The following is a 24,188-nucleotide window of genomic DNA, read 5'->3' as shown; positions in this document are numbered from 1 at the left end:
ATAGGAAGCAGAAAAAGAGGAAAAAGAGGAGAAAAGAAACATCGAAAACAATGCAAAATGAACAAGTATTACATACCGAGTCAAAGACACATTGTACGCTTCGTACGGGTCCGCATGTTTGAGCTCCCGTATGGGGTATTAAGGGAGAGGAAATCTCCCTTATGCTCAAAACTGACTATAATGGCTCAGTGGAGGGCACGGCTCCGAACACCAAGGGGCCCACCGACTAACCAGGGGGGGGCGACCAAGGGGGTCGTAGCAACAAATAACCGTAATGAACCACATTAGAATCTAATGAACAGAAAGAACATATGCTCAATTATATAAGCTCAGTATGAAAATGAACTTTTAAACCTCTAAACTAGTATGCACAACAGTAGGAAATGACATGCAGTAACCCATCAGTGCAGCTGTGAATGAACGTTCACGAAGGGTCACGCCTTGCAGAGGTTTTCGCCGGGACTGTCGACCAGAGGCGTCGAGGCGCTCGCTGTGGGAGGGGTGAGTTTGGGGTGCGTTGGAGACCCGGTGCATCCTGCGGGGTGGAAGGTTTATCGGACTCTGGAGGAAGTAGGTTAAGTCTCAGAAGAAGCCGATGGGCCTCCTCCTTGGATCGTGCTAGTAGTCTCTTCCCATCAAGCTGCACAATTAGGGCAAAGGGATAACCCCATCTATAGCGGATTTGATTATCCCTGAGGATTTGGGTGTACTCCCGCAGGTCGAAGCGCCTCTTAAGAGTAGTAGTGGATAAGTTCTGAAACACCATTAGCTTATGCATTTCAAACAGACACAAGTCCTTGTTCCGGGCAGCCGTCAGAATTCTGTCCTTAGTTTTGAAGTAGTGACAGCGTAAAACCACGTCTCTAGGAGGGGACGAAGTTGAGGGCTTTTGGCGCAGGGAGCGATGAGCCCTGTCCAGGAGGAGCTGCTCACGCGGGGCATCCGGCAGGAGGTGTTGAAAAAAGCGAAGGAGGAAATCTTCCAGTTGTGCTGGTTCCACCGATCCCGGAATATATTTAATACGCAGGTTATTACGTCGTGCGCGGTTATCTACGTCCTCCTGTTGGTCTTGGAGTAGGTAGATATTTTCCTGCATAACGTGGACCGAACGTTCCAGCTCCTGTGGGAAGCCTGTTTCAACGATTTCATCTCAGTTAGGATGGAGGAAATGCAATCTTTCATGGAGGGGTCTGGAACAGGCGAGTCTTCCTCAGATTCCGAAACCGGGGCAAGAGGGGGGGCGGCTGGTAATTTAGGTTCACTAATAAAGGAAGATATTTCCGCAGAAGATGTAGCTTTCTTGGACTTGGACTGAGGCATGGTGTGTGACAGTCCCGGAAATAGAAAAGGTCAGAGGTCAAAACTGAGCAATAGCATAAATAGTCAGTGATCCATCACAAGACGAGTAATGAGAATAAGCATAAGCACAAGACCCCCAGGGTCATGCCCACAGGCAATCAGCAGCGCATTCCCCTGCTCAATAGTATCATAGAAGACTGGGGCATAATGCAGGCGTAGTCGTAGGCAATGGCCAGGAGATGGCACCCCCGGACTGTAGATTGTAATACAGAAAAGTCCAGAGCAGTAGTGAAATATCAGGGAACCCCAGCAATCTGTATTATGATTCAATACTGAGGAGAGGGGGGGTCTGAGCAGCTAGAGCCCCTGCAGGGAGAGATGGGGGCACCTTAGTGAGCCCAGCTTAATGGAGTAGTTACAGAGGCAGGGAGGGAGAGAGGGTGCCAGCACTTGAAAGGGCCAAGATGGCAGCCGCCAGGGCCTGCAAAGGGTACCTTGTCTTCCAGGGGTCGTGGAAGGAGTTCCCAAGCGTCCAGAAAGGGCCCGCGGGTCAGGGCCAACCAGGAGGTCATGGTGGAGGAGGTCCGAGGGCCGTAGAGCGCTCCGAGCAGTCCCGTTGCAGCCGCGCCGGGTACGCAGCTCACGAGTGGGGTCAGCGGCAAACTCAAGCCCCTGGCGCCAGACCGGAGTGGAGGCCGCAGCGGAAAAAGGTCATGAAAAGCCGCCCGGCCTCGCCGGAACGTCTTGTGGGGATGCTACACCAGGTAATGATGCCCCCGGGAGGAGACAGGCGCCGGCAGGGCTGCGGGAAAGCACTCTATAGATCCCCTCGTGCAGGAGCTCCGGCGCCGTACGTCCAGCCAGCTCAGCGTCCAGGCCACGCCCCCGGCAAAAAAATATTTTAATGTGCAAAAAGAAGTCAAGGAAAGATGGAAAAATCTCGAAAAAGCATCAAATTACAGGTTAGACATTCTTATAACATGTCAAAAAAAGTTTGATTTTATTTCCATCATTTACACTATCAAAAGAACAGAAAACAAAAAATGGTGTCTGCAAAAGTTTGGGCACCCTGCAGAGTTAATACCTTGTACTGCCCCCTTTGGACAGCTAAGACCTGGCAGTGTCATGGATTGTTCTAATTCATCGTCTGGAAAGACCAGGTGATGTCAATCTCAAAGGTTTTAAAAGCCCAGACTCATCTGACCTTGCTCCAACAATCAGCACCATGGGTTCCTCTAAGCAGTTGTGTAGAACACTGAAACTGAGAATAGTTGACGCTCACAAAGCAGGAGAAGTCTATAAGAAGATAGCATAGCGTTATTAGATGCCCATATCCTCTGTTTGGAATGTAATTAAGAAATGGCAGTCATCAGGAACAGTGGAAGTTAAAGCAAGATCTGGAAGACCAAGAAAAATATCAAACAGAACAGCTCGCAGGATTGTGAGAAAAGCAAGTCAAAATCCACGTTTGACTGCACGATCCCTCCAGGAAGATCTGTCAGACACTGGAGTTATGGTACACTATTCCACTATAAAGATATACTTGTACAAATATGGTCTTCATGGAAGAGTCATCAGAAGAAAACCTCTTCTACGTCCTCACCACAATAATCAGCGTTTGAAATTTGCAAATGAACATATAGACAAGCCTGATGCATTTTGGAATAAAGTTCTGTGGACCGAGGAGGTAAAAATCAAACTTTTTGGCCGGAATGAGCAAAGGTACGTTTGGAGAAGGAAGGGCAAATAATTTAATGAAAAGAACCTCTGTCCAACTGTTAAGCATGGGGGTGGATCAATCATGCTTTGGGGTTGTATCGCAGCCAGTGGCACAGGGAACATTTCACGAGTAGAAGGAAAAATGGATTCAAAAAGATTCCAGCAAATTTTGGACGCTAACTTGATGCCATCTGTAAAAAAGCTGAAGTTAAAGAGAGGCTGGCTTCTACAGCTAGATAATGATCCTAAACACACCTCAAAATCCACGGTGGATTACATCAAGAGGCGTAAACTGAAGGTTTTGCCATGGCCTTCACAATCTCCTGACCTCAACATAATTGAAAATCTATGGATAGACCTTAAAAGAGCAGTGCGTCACAGACAGCCCAGGAATCTCAAAGAACTGGAAGACTTTTGTAAGGAAAAATGGGCGAAGATGCCTCAAACAATAATTGAAAGACTCTTGGCTGGCTACAAAAAGTGTTTACAAGATGTGATATTTGCCAAAGGGGGCAGTACAAGGTATTAACTCTGCAGGGTGCCCAAACTTTTGCAGACGCCAATTTTTGTTTTCTGTTCTTTTGAAAGTGTAAATAATGGAAATAAAATAAAACTTTTTTTGACATGTTATAAGAATGTCTAATCTGTAATTTGATGCCTTCTGGAGACTTTTCCATCTTTCTTGGCTTCTTTTTGTACATTTTTGCCTGGGGTGCCCAAACTTTCGATCCCCACTGTATATATATATATATATATATAAAATAACTAGGCTTCACCTCAGAAATTACTCATATATTTATTTATTTTAGGATTAACCCTTTCCTAGGGCTACATATACAAACATGGATCAGGCCCATAACATTGGGCTACAATTACCAGTAGGTGGAGACATCATCCCTATACAGCCAATAGGAGCAAGCGTAGCACTGACTGGCTGACAGACAGATATTGCAGCCAATCACAGCTGTCAGTGAGTCAGAGGTGGAGAAATCCCACAGAGATGTATATGTATATATTTATAATGACAGTCTCTAAGGCTGGGTACACACCTCAGCGACATGTCTGCCGACACACCATCACACCGACAGAGCATCCAATAAGGTATGCTACAGTATACTGACTGACCAATTGGCCATTAGATATGTCGGTGATGACATCACAGCTGGGTGGGTGATATGTCTGTCAGTGTGTACCCAGCATGATACACCAACATGGAAACACACCCACACCCTGGTCAGATGGTTACACAGGGGGAGGGGCTCAGCTGTAGCTCCACCCAATACATCATTCTATTGTCTGAACGTTCCCCTAATCCTATACCCTTCCCTGTGATGTCACCAGTCTCTGGGCAGATTCTTTATGGTAATTTCTCCCAGCTCCTGACTCCCCCACATATAGTTATACACCCATCCGCTAACCATAATGCAGCATGGAGGGGCTCAGTGAGGGCGGCAGTGTAGGTGTGTAAGTGTCTGATGGGGTCACACAGAGAATAAAAGGACAGCTGTCCTGCCCCATAATCCAGATATACCCTCACTCTGTCACAGGGGAGATTGTCAGGTAACTGGATCTCTGTACTATCATGTATCACTGCATACTGATTACACCACCCACACACACCCCAGGACTTGTTATTACATCCAATGACTGACTCGTATCCCCTCCTGCCTATACTGGGGTAACACATCCCCACCTTCCACCTCACTGCCTTACTGACATCCACCTCCCAGTAATGTCGCCCTGAGGAGAATCTCCTGCTGCTTATTACCTGATTACACTCAAAACTCTCTGGTGTAACTGTGTGATTCTGGTTTATCTCTGACTTGGATGCAGTTTTCCTGTCACCTGATATCTGTATATTATCACCAGCTGTGGCTCCAGCCAGTAATAGGGCTGTAGCCTCCTGCACATAGATCCCTGTATTTATCCCTGTTATTATATCAGATAATGTGTGTAATGTCCCTGAGATGAGACCCACATCCAGATCTCCTGCACCACGGACCTGGTTATCATGTCTCTCTGTGTCCTCAGTGTCACACAAGTCCTCTGTGTCCTCAGTGTCACACAAGTCCCCTGTGTCTGGTTCCTGTAAGACAGTCACTGGATCAGACATGTTACACAGCTCCTCAGTATCACACAAGTCCCCTGTGCCTGGTTCCTGTAAGACAGTCACTGGATCAGACATGTTACAAAGCTCCTCAGTATCACACAAGTCCCCTGTGTCTGGTTCCTGTAAGACAGTCACTGGATCAGACATGTTACACAGCTCCTCAATATGACGCATCTTCCTGGACAGCTCATCCTTCTTTATTTCCAGCTGCTGGATCAGATCAGAGACTGGGAGTGAAATGCCCTGCTCCTGCCTGGAGATCTCACTTAGGACCCTTTTCTCCAGGTCTTCCAGCTGTCTCCTGATGTCTCTAAACAGGGCAGTGACTGTCTCTATTTCACCAGCTGCTTTTCCCTGATCTTCTCTTCTGCGCTCCTGCAGACTCTGGACTCTTTTCTCAGCCTCCGCTCGCTTTGTGGTCAGTTTCTTCAGAACATTCCTCAGCTTCTCCTTCTTCTTCTCAGAGGCCTCATCCAGTGACTCCATCTTATGTCCTCTGTGTTCTCCATCCAGCCTGCAGGACACGCAGACACAGACAGAGTCCTCAGTGCAGTAATACTCCAGGACCTTTTTATGTACAGAGCATTTCCTGTTCCCCAGGGCAGTGGTGGGATCACATAAGACGTGTTCTTCTGACTTGCTGTGTAGTCTCAGGTGATTATCACACAGAGAAGCCTCACACATCAGACAGGATTTAGCAGCAGGTACACGAGAGTCCACACAGTAAGTGCAGAGGATCCCAGTCTCCTCCTGATCTGGCCGAGTAGATAGGAAACTCCCCACTATGTTACACAGCGTTATGTTCCGTATCAGTGCAGGACGCTCCTGACACTCTGCTCTGCATTCAGGACAGGTATAAGCTTCAGACCCCTCCTGTGTATCCAGCAGATGATCAATACAGACCCGGCAGAAGTTGTGGCCACATCTCAGGGTTACAGGATCTGTATAAATGCTCAGGCAGATGGAACAGTTCAGCTCCTGTCTCAGATCAGCAGACGCCATCGCTGCAACAGGAGAGAGAAATGAAAGTGAATGTCTGACACTCAGATATCAGTGGGGTCACATTCTGCACACAGGGCGAGGCTGAGCTGTCACTCACATTATAGCTACAGGCTCAGTTACACTAAGGGACACAGATAATACATAAAGGGGCATCATGCAGGAAATGTACTTATATAGAAAACAATAAAGATCATTTACTAAGACAAAAATTATTACTTCTGTACATTTACAGGAATTTACACTTGAAATTACAGTTATTTAGCTTATTATATTCTGCAATTAAAACATATTGCTAAAGGCACAAATAACTCTATCAGTGAGATGTATTATTATTATTATTATTATTATCCTTTATTTATATGGCGCCACAAGGAACCTGCAGCTAACAGCTTAGCGAGAGACAAAGGGCCTTATTCAGACCTGATTGGACGATTATCGAATGACTGCGCATACTCCTACAATGCGATAGAATCAGGCTGATCGGAGCCAGAGCTGACGTCACCCCCCCCCCCCCCCCCCTGTAAACACTTGGAAATGTCTGCATTTTTCCTGACACTCCCAGAAAATGTCCAGTTACCACCCCCAAACGTCCTCTTCCTGTCAATCAATTTGCGTACGCTTAGCGATCAAAAAAGGCGCAGGATTTTTCCCCAGTTTGTCCTCGCGCCAGGGCATTACGATTCATACACATGCACAGTCGTTCGATAATTGGCCGCTTTGCCATTTCACACAACAGCGATCAGGTGTGAATTATGCCCCGTGACTCTTCCATGGACACCATCACCATAGACAGCAGTAGGGACATGGGTGGTCATTCCGAGTTGTTCGCTCTGTATTTTTTTCTCGCAACGGAGCAATTAGTCGCTAATGCGCATGCGCAATGTCCGCAGTGCGACTGCGCCAAGTAAATTTGCTATGCAGTTAGGTATTTTACTCACGGCATTACGAGGTTTTTTCTTCGTTCTGTTGATCATAATGTGATTGACAGGAAGTGGGTGTTTCTGGGTGGAAACAGGCCGTTTTATGGGTGTGTGCAAAAAAATGCTACAGTTTCTGGGAAAAACGCGGGAGTGGCTGGAGAAACGGGGGAGTGTCTGGCGAACGCTGGGTGTGTTTGTGACGTCAAACCAGGAACGACAAGCACTGAACTGATCGCAGATGCCGAGTAAGTGTGGAGCTACTCAGAAACTGCTAAGAAGTGTCTATTCGCAATTCTGCTAATCTTTCGTTAGCAATTTTACTATGCTAAGATTCACTCCCAGTAGGCGGCGGCTTAGCGTGTGCAAAGCTGCTGAAAGCAGCTTGCGAGCGAACAACTCGGAATGAGGGCCATTGACACTTATGTAGGCTGACTTTCTGGCTACCGAATGAGGAAGGGTGCAGCCAGGGTGGTATAATAGGGGGCGGACATGTCATCGGGCCATTGTAGACCTGTCCGCTCTATTCAGTGCAGGCATTGTATATCAGGTGGCGAGGTGATGATGTCACGATTAAGCACAAATAGCATCATTGACCTCCCCGGACCTCCCACTTTCAAGAATGGCTGAGGGGAAAAATGGTAGAGGGACGTGAAGGGGGGAGGGGGGGTCTAGGGGAGTGCAGGAGGTGATGCCAGCGACCATTTGCGAATATTGTGAATACTGATACCGACACGGACTCTGATTCTTGTGTCGACGATAGTGACTCCAGAGAAATAGATCATAAATTGGCAAAAAATATACAATATATGATTGTGGCTATAAGGGACGTGTTGGAAGTTACAGAAGCCACGCCTGTACCTCAGGAGAAGGCTTATTTATGTAAGGAAAAGAAATACTCCTTCCCACAAGCTAAATACTCTCTCTGAAGGGATGTAGGTGAATCCTGAGAAGAAATTCCATATTCCTAAGAGGATTCAGAAAGCTTACCCTTTCTCAGCAGAGGACAGGAAAAAATGGGAATCGCCCCCTTTGTTAGACAGTGCACTATCCAGGATGACAAAGAAGGTTATTCTCCCTGCACCTGGCACGGCTTCACTAAAAGAGCCGGCTGATCGTAAGATGGAAACTACATTGAAATCCATTTATGTTGCCAATGGTACACTGCTCAGTCCCACTATTGCCTGCGCGTGGGTGAGTCGCGCTATTGAAAAATGGTCAGACAGCGTGTCATCAGAAATTGACACGATTGATAAAGATGAGATACTCCTTAAGTTAGGGAATATCAAAGACGCTGCCGCCTACATGCTAGAAGCAATAAAAGATATTGGACTCTTGAGTTCACAAGCTGCTACCATGGCAGTATCGGCTAGGCGGGCATTGTGGATTCGCCAGTGGAACGTGGATTCAGATTCCAAAAGAAACATGGAGGCTCTCCCATATAAAGGTGAGGCCTTATTTGGCGATGGTCTAGATGCGTTAGTCTCGGCAGCTACTGCAGGTAAGTCAACGTTTTTTCCCTCTGCGCCTGCACCGGCAAAAAAGACCTATCCCCCACACATGCAGTCCTTTCGGCCCAATAAATACAAAAAAGCGAGAGGTTCCCCCTTCTTTGCAGGAAGGGGAAGGGGAAAGAAGCCCACAGCGGCTCCTGGTTCCCAGGAGCAGAAGTCTACCCCTACTTCTGCCAAATCTTCAGCATGATGCTGGAGCTCCCTTGCGGGAGGCTGCTCGGGTGGGGGCACTTCTCAAACTGTTCAGCCAAGGATGGATTCTGTCTGGCCTGGATCCCTGGGTATTGAAAATAGTAGCCCAGGGATACAAGCTGGTGTTTCAAGACGTTCCCCCATGCCGATTTTTCAAATCAACCTTGCCAGCTTCTCTTCAAGAAAGAAAAGCAGTAACAGCGGCAATCCAAATCTTATGTCAGGACCAGGTCATAGTCCTGGTACCTTTGCCACAACAAGGGGAGGGGTTTTATTCAAGCCTCTTAATAGTTCCGAAGCCGAATGGCTCAGTCAGACCAATCCTAAACCTAAAAAATTTGAATCTCTACTTGAAACGGTTCAAGTTCAAGAAGGAATCACTCCGGGTAGTGATTTCCAGTCTAGGCAAATAGTAGATGTCTCACACAGAGCCACACAAACAAACATGGAGTAAATGATACTTAATGATACATCCCTTCTGTATACATGGAATGATTCTTCCCAAAGCAAATTCTTCTACTCCCGTATATTCAGCACATGGGGAGAGAACAGATAATACAACATGTGTGGTACAGTAATTTATAATCACACACTAAAAACAGTAACAAACAACAAGAAATTGGAACAGCTTTTATCCTGGGTTCTGTGGACAATATGAATAGACTGCAAAATTAACGGAAACTCATGAGAACCGATGAAAAACAGTTCTCAATCAGAGTTCTTTAATCATATCACCAGCACGATCCTCCCGAGTGGACAGTCTGGGGTAGATTCCCGGCAATAGTCCCATCCTCCACATTTCCACAGCGAGTTCCTGGATCTCCTGTTCACACTATCCAACGCGTTTCAACCCTGTACTTAGGGTCTTTGTCAAGGCAATGAATGAAATATCTCTCTCCCTTCCCTCCTTATACGAATAATTTTAACCAATCTTGATGTCTCATAAATCGGTCTCCTCTTTCTGACCAATCAGAGGTGTTAATCTTCAGTCTAGCCAAGAAGGCGTTCCTATTGCGTACATAGATCTTGAATTTCCTCAGTGGCCCGTTCTCCGGCTCTCTGTGGCGTATTTTCCGCTCCTCAGCGGAAGTGCGTCATCGGTGCAGTTTCCATGGTAATCCGAACGCTACAACTGTCCCCGCAGCCGCGGCATTGTTTCCATAGTTGCCGTACTACCGGAAACACGTCATCGTTGTTATCACTATGGGGATCGGGACGCCATCATTGGACTCCGCCTCCGGCACTTCCCTGATCCCTGTGACATGACTCCCGTATGCCAGAACATTATCTGTCGGGTCTGTAACCATGGTAGCCACTTCATCGAAAGAAAAACGGTCCTTCCTAAAAACATATAAAACAGTTATAAATACTTAAGTTATTCAAAAAAGTGCAAATAGAAAGTAAAAGTTTAAAATACCTCATAAATTTGAAACTCAAAATTCAAAATTCAGTTGTCATTCCATAGCAACATGGATATAAAGGACTAATAACGCCAGCTCAAAATCAATAAAACATGTTAAAAGAATTGGATGAGATATGACTATTAAATAACAGATATTTATAAAATAACAGATATTTATAAAAAACCACTTCAACTCAAAATCATTGTTTAAACCATGGGGGTGGAGTCTATTGAAATCATAGATATATTGCATTCCACATTTGGCTAACAGGGAAGCTATGTCCCTCTGTCTTTGATTCCCTTTTACCAAGCGTAACCCTGAAAATCTCACTATATCTTTAGTGGAGCTGCCGTGATATTTCTTAAAATGATTGGACAATGTGTGTGTTCCTAAACCTTTGCGAATATTGCGGCAATGTTCTCCAGTCCTAACTTTCAATGCTCGCGAGGTACACCCAATATAAAATAGATGGCATGTGCATTCGATAAAATATACCACATTGTTCATGTTACACGTAATAAAATCTGTTAGTTTCAAAACTTTCCATTTATTACTATGCTCTCTAATTTTTTTGAACCATCGCTCTTAATTTCTCTGCACCCTAAACATGCTCCACAGCGATGGAAACCAATTGTGGCAATTCTGCCTTCTCGTTTCTTTGGCTTCAGAAAACTCTTAACTAATTTTTGTTTCATATTGGGTGCTCTTTTATAGATAAATGATGGGCGTTCTGGGATAACCTTGCCAATTACTGGATCTTTTTTCAGGATACACCAATTTTTTTTAATAGATCTCTCTAAATGCGATATTGAGAGTTAAAACTACAATACAATGGGAAGAAAACATGATAATGATTACTGCTGATTTGAAATCATTGTATTCCATAATTGAACATGAAGCAGGAATTAAAGCCTTAACAACCTACCTCAAAAAAAGCACTTTAGAAGAATGTATTCAGGATTTTATTATTGAGGGCATCCATTTTATTCTTCACAATAATTATTTTATATTCAACGGGGATTTTTACATTCAAAAGATGAGCACGGCCATGGGCACCAGGTTCGCTCCTAGTTACACTAATATTTTTATGGTGCAGTGGGAATCAGACACTGTTTGGAACAACAATTCTTTTGGAGCATTGATTTTTACATTCAAAAGATGAGCACGGCCATGGGCACCAGGTTCGCTCCTAGTTACACTAATATTTTTATGGTGCAGTGGGAATCAGACACTGTTTGGAACAACAATTCTTTTGGAGTTAACCTGGTGTCCTGGCAATGATATATAGACAATGTCTTTTTTATATGGAGAGGAAGTAAGGACCTGTTGGATGATTTTTGTGTCTACTTGAATACGAATACCTTAAACATTAATTTTACTTTCACTGTCGATAAATATCAGGTTGATTTTTTAGATATCTCGTTTTTTATTAAGAACAATTCCATACATACGAAAACTTTTATGAAGCCAACAGATTCCAGACCTTACATAGAATATGACAGTTGTCATCATACCAATTGGCTAGATTCTATCCCTCATGGACAACTGAGACGATTAAAAAGAAATTGTATGGAGGAAGTAGTATATAAACAACAAACATTAGAATTTAAGAGTAGATTTAGGAATAATGGATACAAGATGAAAAAAGGTCGAGCAAGCCATATATGATATTGATAAGGTGGAAAGAGAGGTTCTTTTAAGCACTAATTTAATAAAGATATCCAAACAGGAAAACTATGAGTGGGCATTTGTAACTAGTTTTAACTCTCAATATCGCATTTTAGAGAGATTTATTTTAAAAAATTGGTGTATCCTGAAAAAAAGATCCAGCAATTGGCAAGGTTATCCCAGAACGCCCATCATTTATCTATAAAAGAGCACCCAATATGAAACAAAAATTAGTTAAGAGTTTTCTGAAACCAAAGAAACGAGAAGGAAGAATTGCCACAATTGGTTTCCATCGCTGTGGAGCATGTTTAGGGTGCAGAGAAATTAAGAGCGATGGTTCAAAAAAATTAGAGAGCATAGTAATGGAAAGTTTTTTAAACTAACAGATTTTATTACGTGTAACATGAACAATGTGGTATATTTTATCGAATGCACATGCCATCTATTTTATATTGGGTGTACCTCACGAGCATTGAATTTAGGATTGGAGAACATTGCTGCTATATTCGCAAAGGTTTAGAAACACACACATTGTCCAATCATTTTAAGAAATATCACGGCAGCTCCACTAAAGATATAGTAAGATTTGCAGGGTTACGCTTGGTAAAAGGGAATCAAAGACAGAGGGACATAGCTTCCCTGTTAGCCAAATGTGAAATGCAATATATCTATGATTTCAATAGACTCCACCCCCATGGTTTTAACAATGATTTTGAGTTGAAGTGGTTTTTATAAATATCTGTTATTTTATAAATATCTGTTATTTAATAGTCATATCTCATCCAATTCTTTTAACATGTTTTATTGATTTTGAGTTGGCGTTATTAGTCCTTTATATCCATGTTGCTATGGAATGACAACTGAATTTTGATTTTTAAATTTATGAGGTATTTTAAACTTTCACTTTCTATTTGCACTTTTTTGAATAAATTAAGTATTTATAACTGTTTTAAATGTTTTTAGGAAGGACCATTTTTCTTTCGATGAAGTGGCTACCATGGTTACGGACCAGACAGATAATGTACTGGCATGCGGGAGTCGTGTCACAGGGATCAGGGAAGTGCCGGAGGCAGAGTCCAATGACGGCGTCCCGATCCCCATAGTGATGACAACGATGATATATCACAGGGACCAGGGGAGTGCTGGAGGCGGAGTCCAATGACGGCGTCCCGATCCCCATAGTGATAACAACGATTACGTGTTTCCGGTAGTACGGTAACTATGGAAACAATGCCGCGGCTGCGGGGACAGTTGTAGTGTTCGGATTACCATGGAAACGGCACCGACTACGCACTTCCGCTGAGGAGCGGAAGTGACACCACGGAGAGCCGGAGAACGGGCCACGGAGGAAATACAAGATCTATGTACACAATAGGAAAGCCCTCTTGGCTAGATTGAAGATAAACATCTCTGATTGGTCAGAAAGAGGAGACCGATTTATGAGACATCAGGATTGGTTAAAATTATTCTTATAAGGAGGGAAGGGAGAGAGACATTTCATTCATTGCCTTGACAAAGACCCTAAGTACAGGGTTGAAACGCGTTGGATAGTGTGAACAGTAGATCCAGGAGCTTGCTGTGGAAACGTGGAGGATGGGACTATTGCCGGGAATCTACCCCAGACTTTCCACCCGGGAGGATCATGCTGGTGATATGATTAAAGAACTCTGATTGAGAACTGTTTTTCACCGGTTCTCATGTGTTTCCGGTAATTTTTCAGTCTATTCATATTGTCCACAGAACCCAGGATAAAAGCTGTTTTTACTGTTTTTAGTGTGTGATTAAAAATTACTGTACCACACATGTTGTATTATCTGTTCTCTCCCCATGTGCTGAATATACGGGAGTAGAATCATTTGCTTTGGGAAGATTCATTCCATGTATACAGAAGGCAGGGACGTGCAGTCAGGGGAGGTAGGGGAGGCAGTGCCTCCACTGTAATAATGATTAAAATAATACACAGAAGATATTTAGAACACATATTATGTGAGATAAATATCTTGTTTCTATTATTTTAATTATTAATGCTGTTTAAAATGCTGCCAAATCTAGATGGGAGGCAGCGAGAGCGCTGCCTCCCACTGACTATAATACAGTATCTGAAGCTTGGGGCGGGCAGGGGGTGGGGCCCTAGCTGTGGGCAGTAAAAGCCCATCGGAAAAAAAGAGGTGAAGCGGCATCAGCAGAGATGCCTCATTTGATGGGGCTGTGCCTTCAACCCACCTCATTGGACAGCGCTGAAGGGGCGGAACAGATGATCATAGAAACAGACAAAATCAGCTGCGCAAAGTATCAGGGAAAGGACAGTACAATTTTAGGAGAACCGATGTATGTATATAAATTGATTTATTAATGAAAAAGCATAAAATAGCAGTAAAAGATGACATTAAATTGTTGGATATAAAAAGGCACACCTTGACTCAGTTTATCCGTTTAAACAGACACCAAATTGTGTCGGTTCTCTATATGGAAGTCCACAAAAGGAAATAAAGTCCAGCTGTTTGTTGGAAAGCAATAGATGGTAGTAGCCGTAAGGTTAATATTGGAAGTGAATGATCAGTGCAGTAGACATCCCATAATAATAAATTGAGGGAGTGATCCAGTGTTATTTATTGTTCAATTACCTCTCCTTAGGTGGGCTGGTCCAAAGCCGAGCGTCCTCGGCGATGTGTCCTGCAATGCCCACTGTGCGAATGCCGCAGGGGAGAGGGAGCCGTGGATTCACTGTAAAGTATAAGCCGTGTGCTGGTTTATCCGGCTGACGGGGAGCCGTATGTTGATACGGGCGGCTCGAGAATTCAGATCCGCGGCTATTCTGGGATCTCTGTGGAGATGAAGGACGGCTTGCGGGGAGAACAAACCCGCTGATGCTTTCAAATCGGATACCTCGGCAGGTGTGCAGACATGAGGCGTGGCCTAACTAGTTTCGTCACGTGACCCGTGACTTTCTCAAAGGAATATCCTTTGAGAAAGTCACGGGTCACGTGACGAAACTAGTTAGGCCACGCCTCCTGTCTGCACACCTGCCGAGGTATCCGAAAGCATCAGCGGGTTTGTTCTCCCCGCAAGCCGTCCTTCATCTCCACAGAGATCCCAGAATAGCCGCGGATCTGAATTCTCGAGCCGCCCGTATCAACATACGGCTCCCCGTCAGCCGGATAAACCAGCACACGGCTTATACTTTACAGTGAATCCACGGCTCCCTCTCCCCTGCGGCATTCGCACAGTGGGCATTGCAGGACACATCGCCGAGGACGCTCGGCTTTGGACCAGCCCACCTAAGGAGAGGTAATTGAACAATAAATAACACTGGATCACTCCCTCAATTTATTATTATGGGATGTCTACTGCACTGATCATTCACTTCCAATATTAACCTTACGGCTACTACCATCTATTGCTTTCCAACAAACAGCTGGACTTTATTTCCTTTTGTGGACTTCTATATAGAGAACCGACACAATTTGGTGTCTGTTTAAACGGATAAACTGAGTCAAGGTGTGCCTTTTTATATCCAACAATTTAATGTCATCTTTTACTGCTATTTTATGCTTTTTCATTAATAAATCAATTTATATACATACATCGGTTCTCCTAAAATTGTACTGTCCTTTCCCTGATACTTTGCGCAGCTGATTTTGTCTGTTTCTATATTCTCTAACCAAACACCCACATAGTGTTTTTCAGCCGCGCATGTTTCAGGGTAATTTGATTATTAGCCTCCTGCAATTGAGGCACTGTAGAAGCAGTCTTCGGTTTTTTCTGGAACAGATGATCACCAGGCAATGTTCTTCATCCCGTATACGGCCACTACAGGTGAAGAGAGCTGCTGCGGGGGAACAGAGCAGAGGTTTGCTGACTGCTCATGGCAAATAGACATTCTGCAGGGGATAGGGGGGGGTTGCTGGCCGCTGCTGCAGGGGGAGAGAAGCGGGTTGCCGGCCGCTGCTGCGGGGAGAGAGAATCGGGTTGCCGGCTGCTGCTGCAGAGGGAGAGAGAAGGGTTGCCGGCCGCTGTGAGGGGAGAGAGGGGGTTGCCGGCCGCGGCAACAGTGGGAGAGAGAAGAGTTGCAGGCTGCTGCAGGGGGGCGAGAGGGGGGGTTGCAGGCTCCTGCAGTAGGGGAGAGAGGATGGTTACAGGCTGCTGTGGGGGGGGGGAGTGGGTTGCAGGCTGGCACGGGGGGTGGGGGGAGAGGGGGGACAAAGAGCAAGGATACCAGCAGCTGCTGGGGCGAGAGGGGAGTTGGGGGGCTGCCGACACTGCTCTATTTGCCGGCTGGGTGCAGCATGGCAGGGGGTGGCAGTACAGGTGGGCACAAAGTGGCAGGAGGTGACAGTGCAGGTGGGCAAAGATTGGTAGAGGGAAGCGGTGCAGGTATGTGCAGAGTGGCAAGTAGTGTCAGTGTAGGTAGGTGCAGTGTGGCAAGAGTGGAAGTGCAGTGTGGTAGGGGGTGGCAGTATCGGTGGGTGCAGTGTGGCAAGTATGGAAGTGCAGTGTGGTAGGGGATGGCAGTGTCAGTGGGTGCAGTGTGGCATGAGTGGTAGTGCAGTGTGGTAGGGGGTGGCAGTGTCGATGGGTGCAGTGTGGCAGGGGGTGCCAGTGCAGGTGGATGCAGTGTGGTAGGGGGTGGCGTTGCAGGTGGGTTCAGTGTGGCATGATTTGGTGGTGCAGGTGGGTGCAGTGTGGCAGTGCATGGTCAGACCCTCCTTCATGTTTGCCTCACCAGGCAGTGACGTCACCACATGTCACTGACAGTAGGGATGTATCATTAAATATCATTCACTCCATGTTGGTTTGTGTGGCGCTGTGTGAGACATCTACTATTTGCCTGTATTCCTGTCTAAATCAAATGTACTGGAGAGACACTTACTATTGGTATTTCGTTTCAGCTGCCTACTTTGCGCAAATTGTGCTATTATCACTTACTTTTTTCTGTTCAAGTGATTTCCAGTCTGGAGGAGGGGGACTACATGGTGTCGGTATACATCAAGGATGCTTACGTGCATGTTCCCATTTATCCTCCTCACCAGGCCTATCTGAGATTTGCGGTTCAGGATTGCCATTACCAGTTCCAGACGTTACCTTTCGGTCTCTCCACAGTGCCGAGGGTTTTCACCAAGGTGATGGTCCTCCTTCGTCCAAAAGGAGTCAATATAATTCCTTATCTGGACGAGCTCCTGATAAAGGCGAGATCCAGGGAGCAGTTGTTGCAAAACATCACACTCTCCATGTCGATACTCCAACAACACGGTTGGATCATAAATTATCCAAAGTCACAATTGGAACCGACAACAAGATTGTCTTTTCTCGGGATGATTCTGGACACGGAACAGGGGAAAAGGCTCTGGAAATCCAGAAAATGGTAAAACCGATATTGAAACCATCCAGTGTGTCGATCCATCAGTGCATTTGGTTGTTGGGGAAGATGGTGGCGGCCTACGAGGCCATACAGTTTGGCAGGTTCCATGCCAGAGTATTGCAGTGGGACCTGTTGGACAAGTGGTCAGGATCCCACCTTCACATGCACCGGAAGATAGTCCTGTCGACAAAAGCCAGGATTTCACTCCTGTGGTGGCTACACACTCCACACCTAGTAGAGGATCTTCTATGAGCAACTCCTGAAGATCAGGGTACCAAGCCCTCCTTGGCCAGTCTGGGGCAATGAAGATTGTTCGAACCCTTGTTCTTCTTCAAGACCCCTTGAAGAAGTCCAGACTTTGACAGCCGAAACACATTGGGGCTGTTTTGCTGCTGAACTCCTCTAATGGACAGGTAAGCGTTTGAACTTTTAATTTCCTGTTTTTCGGCTATTTTATATCCATTGGGACTGTCTATTGCGGTGTCCCCTTTTAGATGGACAGATAAGCTTTTTTAAACATTTGATCTTGTACGTGTGTTGTCTAGCCATTGTATGTCTTTGTATATTAAGTTGTTACTATTTTTAAATGTCCGGGCTACTAATTATGTCTAATTGGGAATAAGCATGTTCCCTAATTTACTGCCCTTCTGTTAGGGTCTCCTGCCCTGTGCTGCCACGTCGTCATGGCAACCGGGAGACAAGTACTAGCGGAGTAACCTGAGCGCAGCTGATACTCCGGTTCGGGTCTTTTGCTGTGCAGTGGTTACAGGTTCTGTGCACGGCAGGGGATCCGGTGCTGGTTTTTGTGCTCACAGTCTGTGAGGTCTGAGTGGGGCGTGGACAGCACCTGCTTTATAAACCCTCTTCTCAGGTTAAGCAGATGCTGCTGAATCTTTGTTGGTTAGTTAGTTCCTGAAAGTTAGCCAGTACTGTGTAGCTTTGTATTTGTTGTTGCTTACTGCAAATAGGCCTGGGGATTTGGTACTACACTCTGCCAATCCAGACCTAGCAGTAAGACTGGAGTCAGTCGTTTAACTTGCTGGGGTTCTTTTGCTACTCTGTGAACTTAGCAAGTTTGCGGCTGTATTCTCAGACTTGCCTGCCTAAATCCTTTCTCACTGTGCAAGGTGTTCAGGTGTCAGCTTGGTGGCAGTAAGCTGAACCTGTGCACTGCAAGTGAGGATTAGGATTGTGGAAACTCTCCTTGTGTCTATCATTCCATCTCTGACCAAGGAGTTTTCTGCCACACCCGTTGGTAACCCTTTAGGGTTTTGTTGTTGCCCTTAGCAACAGCATTTCGGGTTCTCTACGTATTAAAACACAACATCTTGCTTTTTCCATCGAAGCATTCCTAATACTAGGGAGACACCCAGTTTATTAGTCTCTGGGCTTCTCTGTTCACTTTGTGTTTATTTCGTTACCCTATCACCTTCTGTGTACGTAATGTCATATTCCCCAGTCTGTCTGTGAGTTCATTTGTTTTGCATCCCTATCCATTCAGATACCAGTACATTCCTGCCGGCACTGGTGTGCATAACAGTTCAGACACCAGTACATTCCTGCAGGCACTGGTGTGCATAACAGTTCAGACACCAGTACATTCCTGCAGGCACTGGTGTGCATAACATATTCAGCAGCCTAATACTCCTGTTGAAATTTTGTGGGAATATGGAGCATACCCCTCAAAATACGTTGCAACAGGTGGTCGATCAGGTGCAGGTCCTGACTCGACAATTTAATGATTTGTCCATTAAAATGCACACCTCCCAGGCCGCTGGCGGAGCTCCCGCAGCAGCAGCACCTTCAGGGGTTAAGGAGCCGAAAGTAAATCTCCCGGATCGTTTTTCCGGAGATCGCTCGCTGTTCTTTTGTTTCAAAGAGAGCTGCAAGCTATACTTCCGGCTTAGGCCTCAGTCTTCTGGGTCGGAGATTCAGCGGGTGGGCATAGTGATTTCCTTGCTACAAGGAGACCCACAGGTCTGGGCATATGGGTTGCAGCCTGACTGTCCGGCGCTTAAAAGTGTTGATGCTTTTTTTATGGCACTGGGCATGTTGTATGATGACCCTGACAAGACGGCCTAAGCCGAGGCTCAGATTTCGATCCTTAAGCAAGGGCGAAGGCCAGTTGAGGTTTACTGTACGGAGTTTCGGAGGTTGGCCCATGATACCCAGTGGAATGACCCAGCCCTGAGACACCAGTACCGAAGAGGTCTTTCTAACCAGATAAAAGACCAACTGGTACAATATCCCTTGCCTGATAGCTTGGATCAGCTCATGCAGTTATCCATCCGGGTGGATATACGACTGAGAGAGCGTAGGCTTGAAAGGGAGACCGAGGTTTCCTTCTTTCCCAAGGGAACCTCAGACTCTGAGGAATTTTCCGAGGAGCCTATGCAGATTTGGGCTACCCGCCTCTCCTCGCGTGAGAAGACGCGGAGGAGATAGCAGGGGTTGTGTTTGTACTGTGGGAATAAAGGTCATGTGGTAGTATCATGCCCAGAAAAGCCGGAAAACTTCAGGGCCTGAGGGTGATGGGAAATATCCTGTCAGGCCAGAAGTCAGAATTTCCCAAGAAGACTTTTATCATTCCGGTGACCTTAAAGATCCTCGGTCAAACTGTCAAGACGGAGGCCTTTGTGGACAGTGGGGCCGACGGGGGTTTTTATGGACCGCCAATTCGCCCTGAAACACTCTGTTCCCTTAGTACCCTTGGCATTAGAAATTGAGATTTGTGGGTTAAACGGGGAACCATTATCCCAAGGTAAAATTACCTCTTGCACTAGCCAGATTTCTTTGTTTATTGGAGCCACACACTCTGAAAAATTGTCCTTTTATGTGACTGTCTGTACTGTTGCCCCATTGGTGTTGGGATTACCCTGGTTAAGGGCCCACAATCCTCAATTTGACTGGGTCTCTGGGGAGATTCTTAGTTGGGGTACTGATTGTTTCAGGTGTTGCTTGAGCCTTCCAGTCAGGCTCTCTCAGCTAAGTTTGCCAGGATTGCTAGGGTGTTATGCAGATTTTGCGGACGTATTCTCCAAAAAAGTTGCAGAGGTACTACCTCCCCATCGCCCCTATGACTGCGCCGTTGATTTGTTGCCGAATGCTAAGCTTCCCAAGAGCAGGTTGTACTCCCTGTCACGTCCTGAGACTCAGGCTATGGCAGAGTACATTCAGGAGAACTTGGCTAAGGGATTTATCAGACCTTCACAGCCTCCGGTTGGGTCGGGGTTCTTCTTCGTGGGTAAAAAGGAGGGTTCGTTGCGACCCTGCATCGACTTCAGGGAATTGAACCGTATCACGATTAAAAACTCATACCCACTGCCTCTCATTTCGGTCTTGTTTGACCAGCTTCGTACTGCCACCATTTTTTCTAAGATTGACCTACGCGGGGCGTACAATCTAATCCGAATAAGAGAGGGGGATGAATGGAAGACTGCCTTTAATACCCACTCAGGGCATTATGAATATTTGGTGATGCCTTTTGGGCTCTGTAATGCCCCGGCAGTCTTCCAGGATTTCATGAACGATGTACTCAGGGAATATTTGGATAGATTCTTAGTTGTATACTTAGATGACATCCTAATCTTCTCCCATTCCCTGGAGGAACATCGGAAGCATGTACGCTTAGTCCTCCAGAAACTCAGAGACCACCGGCTTGGGGCGAAGCTGGAGAAGTGCGAATTTGAAGTTCAGCAAATCGCATTTCTAGGATATATTATCTCCCCAAAAGGTTTCCAAATGGAGGGTTCCAAGGTACAGGCAGTCCTGGATTGGGTGCAGCCCACTAGTTTGAAGGCGCTTCAGCGTTTCCTGGGCTTTGCAAATTTTTATAGACGATTTATCGCTGGATTTTCGTCTATAGTGGCGCCCTTGGTGGCACTCACTAAGAAAGGGGCGGATGTTGCTCACTGGTCTTGTGAGGCTAAAGCGGCTTTTGCCCGTCTCAAAAGGGCATTTGTCTCGGCCAAGGTGCTGCGACACCGAGATCCAGAGCGTCCTTTTGTGGTGGAGGTGGATGCCTCTGAGATGGGTATTGGGGCAGTGCTCTCTCAGATGGGAGTGTCTGATAATCGCCTTCATCCCTGTGCTTACTTTTCTCGTAAATTTTCGCCTGCCGAGATGAATTATGACGTGGGTAACCGGGAATTGTTGGCTATTAAGGATGCACTCGAGGAGTGGAGACACTGGCTTGAGGGGGCTAAGTTTGTGGTCTCAATTCTCACCGACCATAAGAATCTGGCATATTTAGAGTCAGCGAAGCGTCTCAGTGCCAGGCGGGGCACGATGGGCTTTGTTTTTTGCTCGCTTTAATTTTTTGATAACATATCGCCCTGGGTCAAAAAACATCAAGGCTGATGCGCCCTCGCAGAGTTTTGCTCCAATCCAGGAGACCACCGAGGAGCCGTTGCCCATTGTGTCCCCATCATGTATTAAAGTGGGCATTACCCAGGACCTCTTGTCATTAGTCCTTAGAGCACAGGAGCAGGCTCCTCCAGACCTTCCGGTAGGTCTTTTGTTTGTACCTCCTAGGTTAAGACAGCGAGTGTTCCTGGAATTCCATGCCAAGAAGTCGGCAGGTCACCCGGGTATTGCCAGAACTCGGGAGTTGCTATCTAGGGTGGTGTGGTGGCCCTCGTGGCTAAGGATGTGGATCAGTGGGTTCGGGCATGTGACATCTGTGCCTGAAATAAGACTCCTAGAGGGGTTCCTGTTGGGCCATTACATCCACTCTCTATCCCATCTAAGCCATGGACCCACATTTCAATGGATTTTGTGGTGGACTTGCCCAAATCCTCGGGGATGACAGCCATCTGGGTTGTCGTTGACAGGTTTTCGAAGATGGCGCACTTCGTTCCACTGGTTGGGCTGCCATCGGCCAGACGCCTGTCTGAATTATTTATGCTGCATGTTGTTGTGCGTCTCCACGGGTTGCCACTTGATGTGGTCTCTGACCGCGGATCCCAGTTTGTGGCCAAATTCTGGAGGGCATTTTGTTCCGTTCTCCAGATTTCTGTCAGCTTGTCGTCAGGCTACCATCCGCAGTCTAATGGGCAGACTGAAAGGGTGAACCAGTCCTTGGAGCAGTTCCTCAGGTGTTATGTCTCAAAGTGTCAGACTGACTGGGTTGCTCATCTGTCCATGGCGGAGTTTACCTATAACAACGCGGCTCACTCTGCTACAGGGATCTCTCCCTTCCTTTGTGTGTATGGGCATCATCCTAAGGCCAATTCTTTTGACCCCCTGGACTCCACGCCTGGTGGTTCCTCTATGGTTTCGGTCCTTAGAGGTATTTGGAGGAAAGTGAAGAAAGCCCTTGTGTCTGTGTCATTAGTGACCAAAAGGGTTTTTGATAAGCGGAAAAGACCCTGCAGCTTCAAATTAGGAGACTTCGTCTGGTTGTCTACCAAGAATTTGAAGTTGAGACAGCCATTTCATAAGTTAGGCCCCCGGTTTCGTCGGCCCTTATAAGATCAGCAGGGTTATCAATCCGGTGGCATTTCAGTTAGATCTGCCCCGTTCATTGGGTATCAATAAAACATTTCATTGTTCCCTTTTAAAACGGGCGATTTAGTAATCCTTCTTCCAGTGGAAGACCTTCCCCTCTTCTGATAGGTGGCCAGAGGGAGTTTGTTGTTGAAAGGATTCTTGACTCCAAGATGGTTCGGGGTCGGCTGTCATTTTTGGTGCACTGGAAGGGGTATGGCCCAGAGGAGCGGTCGTGGGTGCGCAGTTGTGATCTTCATGCCCCCAGACTGATACGCTCTTTCTTCTCGCAGTTCCCCGATAAACCCGGTGGTAGGGGTTCTTTGACCCCTCGTCAGAGGGGGGGTACTGTTAGGGTCTCCTGCCCTGTGCTGCCACGTTTTCATGGCAACCGGGAGACAAGTACTAGCGGAGTAACCTGAGCGCAGCTGATACTCCGGTTCGGGTCTTTTGCTGTGCAGTGGTTACAGGCTCTGTGCACGGCAGGGGATCCGGTGCTGGTTTTTGTGCTCACAGTCTGTGAGGTCTGAGTGGGGCGTGGACAGCACCTGCTTTATAAACCCTCTTCTCAGGTTAAGCAGATGCTGCTAAATCTTTGTTGGTTAGTTAGTTCCTGAAAGTTAGCCAGTACTGTGTAGCTTTGTATTTGTTGTTGCTTACTGCAAATAGGCCTGGGGATTTGGTACCACACTCTGCCAATCCAGACCTAGCAGTAAGACTGGAGTCAGTCGTTTAACTTGCTGGGGTTCTTTTGCTACTCTGTGAACTTAGCAAGTTTGCGGCTGTATTCTCAGACTTGCCTGCCTAAATCCTTTCTCACTGTGCAAGGTGTTCAGGTGTCAGCTTGGTGGCAGTAAGCTGAACCTGTGCACTGCAAGTGAGGATTAGGATTGTGGAGACTCTCCTTGTGTCTATCATTCCATCTCTGACCAAGGAGTTTACGGCCACACCCGTTGGTAACCCTTTAGGGTTTTGCTGTTGCCCTTAGCAACAGCATTTTGTGTTCTCTACGTATTAAAACACAACATCTTGCTTTTTCCATCTAAGCATTCCTAATACTAGGGAGACACCCAGTTTCTTAGTCTCTGGGCTTCTCTGTTCACTTTGTGTTTATTTCGTTACCCTATCACCTTCTGTGTACGTAATGTCATATTCCCCAGTCTGTCTGTGAGTTCATTTGTTTTGCATCCCTATCCATTCAGATACCAGTACATTCCTGCAGGCACTGGTGTGCATAACAGTTCAGACACCAGTACATTCCTGCAGGCACTGGTGTGCATAACACCTTCATATGCAAATAATCTTATTTGATTGTGAGAACGGTACACACTACGTTCTGTTGTGTTTTTCTCTCTACATGTTAATCCAAAACTGAGGAACACTCGCTGGAAGTTCTGTTTCAACCAGATAAGTGTTCTTGGTTATAATTTCACCCACCTGGCTATTTCCTTTTTAATTCATTGTTACACTCAGAAGTGCTTATTTTCTCCACTACGGATTATAAATTGTTCACTAAAA

The 24,188-nt window shown here is 46.1% G+C and overlaps 1 protein-coding gene across 2 annotated transcripts in view; it reads right to left on the bottom strand.

The window, feature by feature from the left end:
- Positions 1 to 3,795: 3,795 nt before the first annotated feature.
- Positions 3,796 to 24,188, bottom strand: part of LOC134945675 (E3 ubiquitin-protein ligase TRIM39-like) — a 55,343-nt gene continuing 34,950 nt past the window's right edge. For both annotated transcript variants that reach the window (XM_063935115.1, XM_063935116.1), the window contains exon 2: positions 3,796 to 6,132. In XM_063935115.1, coding sequence (XP_063791185.1) covers positions 4,376 to 6,132 — 1,757 coding nt within the window. In that variant the 3' untranslated portion in view covers positions 3,796 to 4,375. The remainder of the gene's footprint in view (positions 6,133 to 24,188) is intronic.

The sequence above is a fragment of the Pseudophryne corroboree genome, chromosome 7 (assembly GCF_028390025.1).
Source record: "Pseudophryne corroboree isolate aPseCor3 chromosome 7, aPseCor3.hap2, whole genome shotgun sequence".
Taxonomy (NCBI): Eukaryota; Metazoa; Chordata; class Amphibia; order Anura; family Myobatrachidae; genus Pseudophryne; species Pseudophryne corroboree.
Note: the sequence above shows the minus strand (reverse complement) of the source record. Positions and strands in the feature narration are given on the sequence as shown.